The 12,520-nt window shown below is 31.0% G+C and overlaps 3 protein-coding genes across 3 annotated transcripts in view; all 3 read right to left on the bottom strand.

Moving 5' to 3' along the window:
• Positions 1–677: 677 nt before the first annotated feature.
• On the bottom strand, positions 678–7,748 carry LOC112453581. Its single transcript, XM_025014409.1, has 3 exons — positions 7,482–7,748; positions 3,646–3,784; positions 678–3,428 (listed from the first exon to the last, which is right to left on the bottom strand). The coding sequence occupies exons 1-3, from the start codon at positions 7,525–7,527 to the stop codon at positions 3,275–3,277; spliced, it is 339 nt and encodes a 112-aa protein (XP_024870177.1). The 5' UTR covers positions 7,528–7,748; the 3' UTR covers positions 678–3,274.
• A 1,227-nt stretch (positions 7,749–8,975) lies between these two features.
• LOC112453586 (protein singles bar) lies at positions 8,976–10,703 on the bottom strand. The gene is made up of 4 exons (XM_025014416.1): positions 10,327–10,703; positions 9,805–9,987; positions 9,455–9,595; positions 8,976–9,188 (listed from the first exon to the last, which is right to left on the bottom strand). Exons 1-4 carry the CDS (start codon positions 10,471–10,473, stop codon positions 9,111–9,113), a joined length of 549 nt encoding a protein of 182 aa, XP_024870184.1. The 5' UTR covers positions 10,474–10,703; the 3' UTR covers positions 8,976–9,110.
• Positions 10,704–11,462: 759 nt separating this feature from the next.
• Positions 11,463–12,520, bottom strand: part of LOC112453588 — a 2,294-nt gene continuing 1,236 nt past the window's right edge. Inside the window, exons 3-5 of the mRNA XM_025014418.1 lie at positions 12,255–12,434; positions 11,937–12,056; positions 11,463–11,651 (exon numbers count right to left, since the gene is read on the bottom strand). Coding sequence (XP_024870186.1) covers positions 11,574–11,651; positions 11,937–12,056; positions 12,255–12,434 — 378 coding nt within the window. The 3' untranslated portion in view covers positions 11,463–11,573. The remainder of the gene's footprint in view (positions 11,652–11,936; positions 12,057–12,254; positions 12,435–12,520) is intronic.

Raw genomic sequence — 12,520 nt, 5'->3', positions numbered from 1 at the left:
TTGCGTATAAAATGTATATAAAAGTTCCATATGAGAGATACATATAAAATGCATTACTTACACAATATATAAAAATTTTCTAATTTTATACTTGTAAAGATTTGAGAATCGTATCAGAAGATAGGCAAATATAATATTCTTATCGAATCTTTTCAATATTATCTATTACTATACTAACGTCAGTTCTATCAGTGCAAGTATTACAAGAATTTTTGGAAAATGATACCAAATTGTACGACGTGATAATACTTAGAAATATTTTAATATTTGTTTAATTATTCTACAATTTATGGATATTTATAATGTCTATTATGTTATTTTATAGTTTACTTTGCATTTTTACATTGCAAGCATTATGGTCACGTCAATAATTTTCAAATATAAAAGATTTCCATTGCCTATTACGTGTATATTAAATACATTTTAACAAAATTTAAAATACATTGTGTATATAGACTTGCACGCATTTGTCACACAAACACACAAATACACACACACATTATTTACATATAATTATAAAATAGTATCTATAATTTTTAGCTGTAACACATTTTGTTAATTATAATGTCTCCTTTTCTTTCACACTATAATTAATGCTGTTTAGTCAAAAAGATAGATATTATAAGAAATAGTGAAAAGTCTTTCAATTTCAAGAGAAGAAAATAGAGAAGGTGCTAGGAAGAATTGCAAGCGCCACGATTAAAATAGGCGAAAAGTTTATCGTTTGATTACACACACGATTTAAAAAATACCTTCAAAGTTAAATGGGATAAACATTTGCTGAGCACAGTTTTCTTTCGAAAAATAAAATATCTTTTAGTCAAGGAAAGAATAAACTAAGCAATGTGTGATTCGACACGTTTGCAAAGTGGTATGTAATTGGTGTAATGTGATCGTATAATGTAATACTAGATTAAATCCGTGAAACTCAAGAATGAGTATCTTGTTAATGCTATGTTTAACATTATTGAAGAATTTTTATATTATTTCATACATGCGTTAAATTTAACGCATAGTATGTATATGATGCGTGTGTGTGTGCGTGGGTGTGAGTTGGTTATTATATTAAAAAAATATACATGTTATTAGACTTAATAAGCAGATTATATATTAGAAATTGGATTGGTGATATGAGTAATAATACTTTACAAAGAATAAGACAATATAGGTTTATACATAAACAAATTTTAATTCTCATTACTAATATTTATGTACACCATCAATATGCAAAATGCAAAATATATGTTCATAGATAAACAAAATATTCATAGATATTCGTTCAATCATAACAATTTAAACAATACCTTTGGCGTAGAAAATAATGGCGTATATAATTCATGCGCGTGTGTGTTATATGAATATATAAAATCTCTTTCCGCGCGATTTCTGCGGAAAAATTCTTTGGTATAAATATTCTTCAAGGTTAAGTGTGAGAAAGTTTTACATTCTTCCTTTGTAGAATTATCAATAAATCTGCTGATATATTAATAAGTAAATTTATTTCAATCTATGTATTGTTGTATAAGAAAAGAGTCATAAATAATTTTTAATTACAATAAATTAACACTTGTTAATCAATTTTATAGATTAATTTCGTCGATTATTACGGCCAGTCTTTACAAATAAACAATATGTTTTAAATTAGAATTATCTGTAATATTGATAACAAAAGAGATTCTCTTCAGAAAAACAGGTATCATGAAAAATATATATTTTAAAACCTATTTTAATGATATCATATATATTATTTTCTTTGATATTCGGTTAACAAAGGCACACTTGTGTCTATATGCTGCTTTAAATGCTTGTGTGCATATAAATTTCTCAAAAGTCTAATCAAAAGCCCAATCAACTCCACTTTTTACAAATTTCTTAATTTTAATACCATAACTAATTATATTAGTTTTGGTATTAAATTTCAACGAATTTTTTTACTATTTATTTTACGGAATTAATCAGTTAGGCTTTCGTACATTTCTAGATGGTGTTATTTTTTTAGAAGCACATGTGATACCGCTTGTCTCTATATTATTTGTATTATTGCATTGTGCTAAAAATAAACTTTGAGTATATATATATACATAAAAAATCAAAAATATTTTTTTAAATAATTGAAATCCTATTATTATCAACGTAAGTAGAGAACATAGGTAGCAGATATTTTTAAACCACAGTGAAGTTTACCATAAAACTTGTTTTCGCATTTATTTTCCGTAAAAGGCACTGTAGTTAAAAAATTGTTTACAACTGTGAACACTTAATCGCATTTGTTGCATCATGCTGGAAAGCAGCAATTTTCATATGCAATTACCATATTATTATTACTCTTGTTATTTATATCTCAACTATAAAGATTTCCTGTCCAATAAGGCTATATCGACAATATTCATAAAAAATTATATGACTAAATTTGTAATTATAGATTAAATATACGATGATATTTATTCCTATACACAAATAATGCTATTTACTTATTATTACAAAAATATACATGCAATCGCTTGAATTTGTTTCGAAACTGCAACATTTAAATCTTGTGTTTATTCAGATTTTTTTCATTTTAACCTTTATTTAAATTTTTTTGTATATTAATATTTACGGTTTTTCCTCACTACAAACGTGAATCAATAAATATCGGGGATAAAAGAAGAGAACGATATACGTCAGAGAATTAATCTCGCGCATATTGAGAGTGTTCTGCAATATGTGCAGTATTTCAGAAAGTGCATTTTGACCAAAATGGAAGCTCAAAGAATGGTGTTTACTGATCAGACATTGACGTCATCTTACAGAATATTGCTTCTCATATAATATACATATGTATGCAATTAAATCTAAGACGATTTCTTGCATTTCAAATAAACTGGTTTTCTTGCATATCGCCGCTAACGTTGAATAGAATATTTATGTACAAAATATTATGCGATAAATTTATATATTTTATCTATGAGTTATCTAAATTGTCTATTGGTTGCAGAAGATAAGTATATTATTGTGCAGATTAGCTTTAACTGTAAGTCGCCGTTTCCGAATTTATCAACTCTATTACGAAGTACGTATCATTAAATCATGTATCTTTGATGAACAATAGGCATGTCTCTTCGAAAATTATGACTAAAGGTATTTTTCAACACACTTCTCCTATAATTCTCACACTTTTCAGTATTAAATACTAGCTAATCATGAGACTCATAGATTTCAAATTTTTCATAAAAAGTCTTTATAAAACATGTATTACAATTTTTCTTAAAATTTAACGTAATTCTTCCGAACATCAAACTATAGCATCCCTTGCCTTGAACTCGGTATCGTCGGCACCATTGGAATACATATTCGAAGCTAAAGCTTTCACATCATCTTTTCGGCCTTTTCGCGTGAGCGGCGGCATTTTTAGCCTCAGTCTTCTCTTCTTCAAGGAATCTTTCTCTCTGCAATAATATCCGTTATAACAATAATCGATTTTATTTTCGTTCTACGAAACGTTCTTTTGTGGCATGAACATCATCCCGTCTAAGTTTACACCGTGTATCTAAATATAAGAACTTTCTATTGTGCATACTAATGAACGACGCTCTCGCTGTTATTTGCAAAAATTGTTTGATCAACAAAATACAGGTGTTTTGAAAAAGACTCATTGTTACGTACTGGTGTTTGCAATCTATGAAGATACCCATCGAGAACAGCACCACTATGGCAACGATGATGCCGATCACAACGACCACCAACGTCACAATCGCATCCTCTTCCTCGACAGTGAGGGATGCCTCTGACGTGGGCACGTACGCTGAAAGAATCGTAAGGAAATGTTTGTAATGCTTCGCATTGCGTGCGAAAAGGCGTCACTCGTTTCGCACGAGTGGTAGCTGCGTTTTATCCCGCATGATGCTTAAATTTTTCATCGACTACAAATGTCTCCTATTCTATTCTAATCCTTTAATAAAACTTGTACCGTTTAAAATAGCACTAGACAGAACTTGTCAGAAATAATTAACAGCTCGTATCTATATTGAAACACGTAAAAGAGTTATACGCGATAGCAAAAGCTGCACTATAGATATTTTTTGCAACTAACACGCATCAGTTTCATGACCATTGCAAGCTAAGAAGATTGAATGTATCTAGAGACGAGAAAACGTGCCGGTGATGGAACGTCAAGGATTGTACAGTGACGTAATATCCGATAAGAGCCGGTGTCTCTTATGCGAACATGGATATAAAACCTGTGCTCCACTATAATCGTGGCGTTGATGCTTTAAACACAGTAGCCGACAATTCTACCATATAAATGTTTAAAATTCAATTTCAATATATTGAGTATATTATATTTTTATGGGATATAATTATTACCTATACTTTAATTATATAATTTATTTTATTACACATAGGTATCATATATAATTATATTTTGATATATTGAATGTTAACATATATTGACAAATAATTACTTAAGTAAGAAAATTGTTCTAAGCGGAAAATACACAGTTGTTATTTTAAAACAAATATAAAATTATTAATTTATCTCTTAATTATTTGAATTTTTAATACTAAGTTCACTTAGCACTTATATATCGGAAATAGACAAAGATTTTAAAAAGTTATTTATTGCTCAAATAGGTAAGTTTTCTTAGGCCTGTCGTTCGTAAGAGAGTAATATTCTGCTAAGAGTGTTTGCGTGAAAGAAAATTAGTTACAAGATTAATCGTGCTTGCCTGCAATTTTCATTCTTTCTGTTCACTATCGCGTAACGGCCGTTCTGTTATTAACAGAATTATTCTGTTTCCTAGAGAAAGGTGCTCTATGAAGGTGCTGATACGCCACGTTAATCAGAGACGAGCAACTTTAGACGAGAGGCGTTTTCACTATGCTGCACGTTGTGTTTGTTGAAATCGATGTTGCTGTCCAATAAATTTCATGCGTTTATTTAATTTTTCATGTTACATTCACCGATATTTCAAATAAACTGTATATTTAAAATACTATTAAAATAAAACGATAATATTACGTATTTGGAATAATACATTTGTCAAAGCTATAATTAGAAAAATTCAAGATTAAAGTTAACATTACATTTGGATTATTCCTATTACCGTCATGTCAGGCGTAAGTTAATTACGTAAATTAATTACGAAATACATGTTACATTAAAATATGCATCCGATTCGAAAGTTGAACGGAGAGAGAGACATGAAAATTCGGACGCCTTCTTATTACGCAATAAAAGATCCAACAGGTTTTGTTGTTGTCGCGCTTGTGCGCGACGATCAGTATACAAATACTGATCGATATTTTTGTCAGTTTCATGAGACCGGTAATAAATGCGCATATCCACAGCAATTTTGTGAACATATACATGCACAAACCAAATCCATCCGCGTGATAAGTTTTGTTTTTTTTTGCGGTTTGCGACACGCAGAAAAGAGTGACCATAACAAAAAAACTTTCCTCATCGAGCTGTAAACGTCGTGAACAATATTATTCCGTTAGAATAAAAAAAAATTGAACGACGTTTTAAAAAACAGATTATTACGGGAAAGCAAGATCTTTTACAGAAAGCTAAGTCCATCTTAAGATAAAGCATTTAAATATATAAAAACATGCACAAATACAAAAATAAATATGTGGAGGACAGTTTAAATGCGCGTGAAAACTAAAAACACTGCGTGCAGTGCTACCTTTATGACTACAGCATTAAAAAAATTTTTGCGCGATTGCATTTTATCGTGGTATTATATTTCGCTTGACGACTCGTTCTTGATGATAGTGCATTTGACCCAGATACATTTCGCTCTGACTTACGACGATAATTCAATTGCAAAGGAAACATTTCAAAAAAAATTACATAAATCTAACAGAAAAATATAGCAAGTCAGGAATTTTTTGACAAATGTTAAAAAAATTATGTAAATAATTTTTCGAGAAACAAAAGTATTAAATTTAGTAGACATTAATGTGAAGTTAAGAAATATTTAACAAAAATAAAGGAGTCAACAATCTTTTCCAAAAGCGAACCTACTGCGAGATAGGCTCATGCCTCTCCGTATACCTGCGGCGTTTTCAGAGACCGTACACGCGGAATTTCCTTCAACGTCACAGGCTGCGTCCCCGTGGAATTTGTCTCGTCGTCATCGAGACAACCGGCTTTCGTTCCAGCCGCTTTCTGATGCGTTCGCAGCCGTTACTTTGCCAGCTCTCTCAAGCACGGGATCGCAGCATCGGCATGAGACTCACGTGACGCAATTCCGCAATATGCAACGCAACGACGGGCTCACGGATCGAAATGCTCGCGTGCGTTTACGATTCAACCTTCTCTCATTGGCAACGCGTCCGATCTGTCGATACGCGAGTCGCTATAAGTCTCTCAAGGTCTCGGCGAGAATTAATTAGAGATCTCTCGCGGATGCTGAATGACCACTCTGCTTTGTCTGGGACGCGGGCTACTTTCCAAGCTCTTACGTTTCCTTTTCCGCTTCTTCTCACCTGTGTACATTTCGCATCGCTAACTTTTCTTAACCATTGTCATATCGAGTTAAAGATTACATCTTACATCTTACATCGTCCTTGACAAATACACAGTGCTTCAACATCCAATATCTTTTTTATGTTTTCAATGTTTGCTAAATAAATCGAATTTACAAACACATTGTGAAAACAGGAGTCTATTTATATCGGCTATCCCCTATCACGAAGCCTACTTTCACTGATTAACGCATTTTCACTCACACACTTTATGCATTTATTAACCTTTTTAATAATTAAAATTTTTTAATAATACTACCGATAAGCTGCACGCCATTGCATTTCAGATAAAATATCAGCGATTGTTGTAACAGCTTAAAGATTGATTGAATACTAAAGAACTGATATTAAAGTTGATTGAAACTAATTAATGGAACACGAGCAATTTATAATTATTTGGTCGTGATTAGTGTTCGACAAATGCGATAACATCTGTAAGCACATACATTATCGTGTTAGTTCGTAATAATTAAGCTGTCCCGTTAACGAGAATTCCGATGTTCTCAAACAAAGCAGACATACGTTTTTTTTATTGTTTTTGTAACGGCAATAGCTGAGCATCTCTCAGAAGTGTATATCCATGTTACAATGCAAATATTAAACATTGTCATTGAGCTGTTTATTATTTGTATTGAAGAAAGCCTTAAGTTTTTATCTCGGTCACAGTTTCTTAAATTTTTCGATGTACAAAGGTTTTCCTAAGTCGTTTGAATAAAAATTTAGATTTGTCTTTAAGAATTCTTCTCTTCGAGATTTCAAATATTATTTAACATTATTATTTTCAATTTTTAGTAATAATTTACCATTAGCGTTGTTTATTTAGACTTTTCGTCATCTGACATATCATAGTTTTATGATATCAGAAAGCTCCTTAATTTAAACTTTAATAGATAATACATAAATAAGTGAAATAATAATTTGAAATACTACTTAATTACTTTTTTTTACTAAGCTGTAAGTACTACCTTCTGTATTTATGCTGTGGTTCACATTCCTAACACGCGCTTCCATCCTTCGTCACTTCTCCTTTGCGAGAAAGAGGAACAATTCTCAATTTCTTCCACTTCTCGTTTCACGTAATCCTGGTTAAAGAAAGGTCGGCAGGAAACACGAGCAAATACCGGCTTCGATGATTCGGAGCACTTCCGAATTCCCCGGCGTGATCGAGATCTTGAGGTAAACTGTCAGTCACGACAGCCACACGCCCGCGGTCGTGCGATACGCTCGGCGAGGCGCCAACGAGAGTGACGGAAAGGAAGGTCGGAGCAAGGGAAAGAACGTAGAGACAGCGAGTGTGAGGAAGGGGGAGGACACTTGAGGAAGTGAAACAGACATGCACGTGTACGAGATTCGGAAGGGATAGAGAGGAGAGAAAGAGAGAAAGAAGCACCATAGAGACATGTCGCGAGATTCGTGCGATTCTCATTCACCATCCCGGGTCCAGGTATACCCTGGTTCGAATTGAAACTCCTTGTACAGTCTAAAAGAAAACGCGAGACATAACTGATAAAGACAACAAACAACTTTCTATAAAAAAATTAAATCCATTAACTGAAGACTTGTCTTGTAAATTCATACACTTTGGAAATAATTATATTAAACTCCTGAAATTTTATCCATTTCGTCCAATTGTAAATTATAACAACAAATAAATATAATAAATATTTGTTTATCCCCCTGTATTTGTAAATGTAAATTGTATAAGCATTCGCTTTCGGATAATACTTATATATATGTATGTGTGTGTGTGTGTGTGTGTGTACATGATAATTTTTAAAGTGTTTTATTCGTATAATTTATATTAATAATTGTTACCCGTATTATTATACAAATCAGATGTTATTTGTCGTGCAATGTTAAGTATACTAATCGTTATTATTTTCAAATTTAATTTTTTTGAGAATGCAGCTTGTTAATATTTGGAAATATTACGTCAAAGCGGTAATTGAATACACTCATCATATTTCTTATTGATGTTTATTTCATGTCACGTATGCATTAACGTAATGAAACTGTATAAGTCTCCAGATGATTCATCAATCATTTTTTAAATACTGCCCATTTTGTCATGCACGTAAATGCGGCAGCTCTATGACGCACCAAATTTCAAGGGAATATTGATTCAGTAAGCATGACAGATACGCCTCCAATTGATAAGCAATACTACAAATGGTTGCTACGATTACGTGTAATCCATAAAATCGATTTGATCCCGGCTTATTATATTTAATCAACTAAAATGTCGTCATTCAGAAAAATTTATGAAAAGAACGAAATAATATGGGCATTTTGAGATTAATTTGTTATATACGTATGTAACTTATCAATATTACAATGGCAGTGTAATAATGCTACTTAATTAACTTTAATAATATTATTAATTAGTAACTATTTTGTAACATTTTATATTATAATTAATAATATTTTATAACATTATTAATCAGTAAATTAACGCTCAATTTAACATTAAATTCTTTTTCGAGAAAATCCGTTCTCTAGAATATCGTTTAACGTTGTCATGTGTGTAAGCATTTATATAATTGCCACATCTTGTCACAGAATTATACAGCTGATAATCCCGTGATTATGGTAATTCATCTTCCTGTTTTGTAATGCACAAAGGATAAATAAGCATCTGCTCCGTGCAATACTCCCACGACGCCGCTTAAAATCTGCAATAAAAATCTATCACTTTTGACATTCTTTTAAATAAAATACTCCTGAACAATTAAAAATGTCTAAATCAAAATTAATGTTCTACTAATAAATATTCGCTTTTAGCATAATGATATATCATATCGGACATTCAGGATTATATCAGCAAAAGTTATTTATAATTCTTTTTCTCGATTCTTGTCTCTGATTAGGTGAACAAATCATGACGCAAATTAGTGAAAGCGTTAAGTCTGCGATTTGCGATTGCACTAAAAAAACTTACATAAGCGGCTGTCATGGCAGGATAAACGTCGAAGCCGGGTCTCAGATAATACTCGGTCATCAGAAATAATTTAGTGGCAAAAGCCAAGTAAGATGCTGAGCTTAAATACAGGAAGCAGGCTAAAGAATTGAACATCATCTCCTGATATTGATAAAAAAGCAAAAGTGTAACGCATAATTCCTGAATTATAGCAATTATAATGGCGATAAGAATATTATTTAAATTATGTGACAAAAAATGGTAAATATTAACATTTTAACAAAAGTAATTATTTAAGATCATGGGATTATTTAAAATAGATCTCTTCGTATATAATATTTCATTATCGTTTAGGATAGATAAATACGTACGAAAAGGGATGATCGAATTAACTTGTAAGATTTTTCAGAAATTGTATAGCAAGCGAGTAACAGAGCGGAAGTCAGGAAGCAGGCGGATGCCGTGGTCAATGATCCCTCGAAAGCCGAGCCAATAGATGAACTATACCTCAAGCCGTAATTAATGAGCAAACTCTGAATTAATCCACTGATCACCTGGAATTAAAATTTTAATTAAAACGTTGTAAAATATATTTTAAAAGTCATATACAATGTATATATCTCTTTGTATACATACGTATATACACATATATTATTATATACGTGTAACTTTTCAATGTAGATGTAGAATTTAAGAATTATATAGTCATAATTAAAGGTTTCATAAATTATTTCATAAAAGGTTTCATAAATGATTTCAAAGATTAGCAAGTGATTAGGCAAATAGATATAAATTTTTATTATATGTACATGTATATTTTTAAAGAATCTGTCTTACAACTCTTTCAAACTTTGCAAATGCCAAATAACATACATGCAACTGTAGTTACTTACTGTTTCGCACATTTTTATAATTCCTGGCAATGATTTAAAGAAATCCACGTGTATGCACGTGCAGCATCTGAAACAGCAGCAACCGACACCACCCGCGCCGTGTGTACCAGAGGATGACATCCTGATTATAGGTCCCATATTGTTCATGACTATAATTTCGTGTTGCCAGACAGTTAATTTAATGCTTGTTTCTGTATAACGAGCTGCGTTAAATTTTCTCGTTTATGACTTCTCCGACGTTCTTTATCGTGATCTCTCCAATTAGTATTTAAATGCCCGTCCTCTTTCTCCTTTTATTGTCTCTTCCTCTGAGATAATTGAATTTACCACAATTGCCCACTTTACGTTCAAAAATAATATTTCTTTAAATAACTCTCTTGTTACAATAATCAAAACGAAAAATGTAATCCGTTACACAATAAACTATTTTCACTCTTTAAGCACAAACACAATTTTTCGAGTTACATCGAATTTTGTCAAATTTATAATTAAACAAGAAGAAAGAAATATAATAGAATAGTTAATAAAAAATCTTCAATACAATTGTATCAAAAGAACTCTATGGACAATACTGTGCGTATATATTGACAGATTTAAATATTTTTACAATTTAATATTTAATCATTGAACTCTTTCGTCCTCTGTTAGCAATTTTTAGAAGAACACAGAGCGCGATCACGACCGGCGATACTTTTAAACTGACTGAGGGTGTAGGCCCGAGCATCCATAAAGTCTGAATGTCGTTGCACCCCCCCGCATAGCACGCGACACAAGGGAAATTACTGTCTATTTCTGGCACGTGCCGCTCACGCCAGAACTCGGAATGTTTTGCCCGCCTGCTTGGGCAGACAGAAACAAAAAAAAAACTCGAACAAAAGGTAACAACATAAAAACATGTATTTTATATAATTTTTATAAAACATAATTGTACTTACAAATTGAAAAAAATAAATAATTACATTTTTTAAATGTCATATATAATTACGTGTTTGTAACAAAAATACTTAACAGTATATATTTTCAAAAAATTAATTAAAACATAAGTAAATGTCATGCCAAGTATCAAATGTAGTTCGACAATGAAAATTCGTTGTACAATGTTTGTATATTTATTCAATTAAATAAAGTTCCTCAGATATACAAGTTTGGTTTAATTGTAAAGGGCACAATTTGTATGCTAATAGAATCTATTTTCACTTTTCACGATACTATAATACAATAATACGTGATTGTTTAATTTAATTACTTCATATCGTCCTCCATTTCGTCATATAGGCGAAGCCCGCACTGAAGATATATAAGAGAGTGTTTATCAGACCACAAATCTAAAAAAAAATTAATAAATTATTTTGTAATAGGGTCTAAGAATGCATGCACATAGATTTAATATACGATTACAGAATATATAACATGTCTAGCAAACCTTTTTTTATAAACCTGATACACTCTAATTGAAAGATATTGATTGTATTTGCAAATTTAATGAACCAACTATATATTTCTAAATAAGCATTTTATTTGTGTGTATGTATGAAACATAACACAATGCTTATACAATTTTAATTTCTAGCATTAAAATTTTTTATAAATATAAAATTATATCTACTTACAGAAGCTGCTAATAACTCATTGTAGTTATAAAACTCTGTATTAGCCAAATGTATTTCCAGTATCAGAATCAGTGAGGCCACAAATAATATTACGGTTGCAAAAAGATGATAAAGGCGTTCCTAAAAATAAAAAAAAAATAATAATTTTTAAAATAAATTATGTTAAACAGCTCTTCTTGACAATTTATTTTGAATATTATTTAAACATGTTTTAGCTCTTAAAACAATCTTTTTTTAACTTATAAACAGAACAAAAGTAATAAATAAAATAAATATACATGTAACAAATCAATATAATTGAACTTAATTGAAACTTACATGAATTGTTTTAGGTAAAACGGATGCAGTAAAAGGTGACACCAGGTAACTGATAAGAAAAATAAAAGTGCCAATAAAAAAAGTAGATGTTGCAATAAGAAAGAAGCATTCTTTCCAGCATAAGCAGGAAGCGCTATTATAATCACTTCCGATAATTCCTATGCAAATTGCACCCAACACCTGTTAATTAAAAATTATGAATATTAATTAGAGACGTAATATCTCATATAAAAATTAACAAGAAATATGCTATTCCTAAGTAAACA

Source organism: Temnothorax curvispinosus, unplaced genomic scaffold (genome assembly GCF_003070985.1).
Source record: "Temnothorax curvispinosus isolate PA1 unplaced genomic scaffold, ASM307098v1 QBEX01004528.1, whole genome shotgun sequence".
In the NCBI taxonomy this organism is placed as follows: Eukaryota; Metazoa; Arthropoda; class Insecta; order Hymenoptera; family Formicidae; genus Temnothorax; species Temnothorax curvispinosus.
This window is presented reverse-complemented; position numbering and strand designations above follow the sequence as displayed.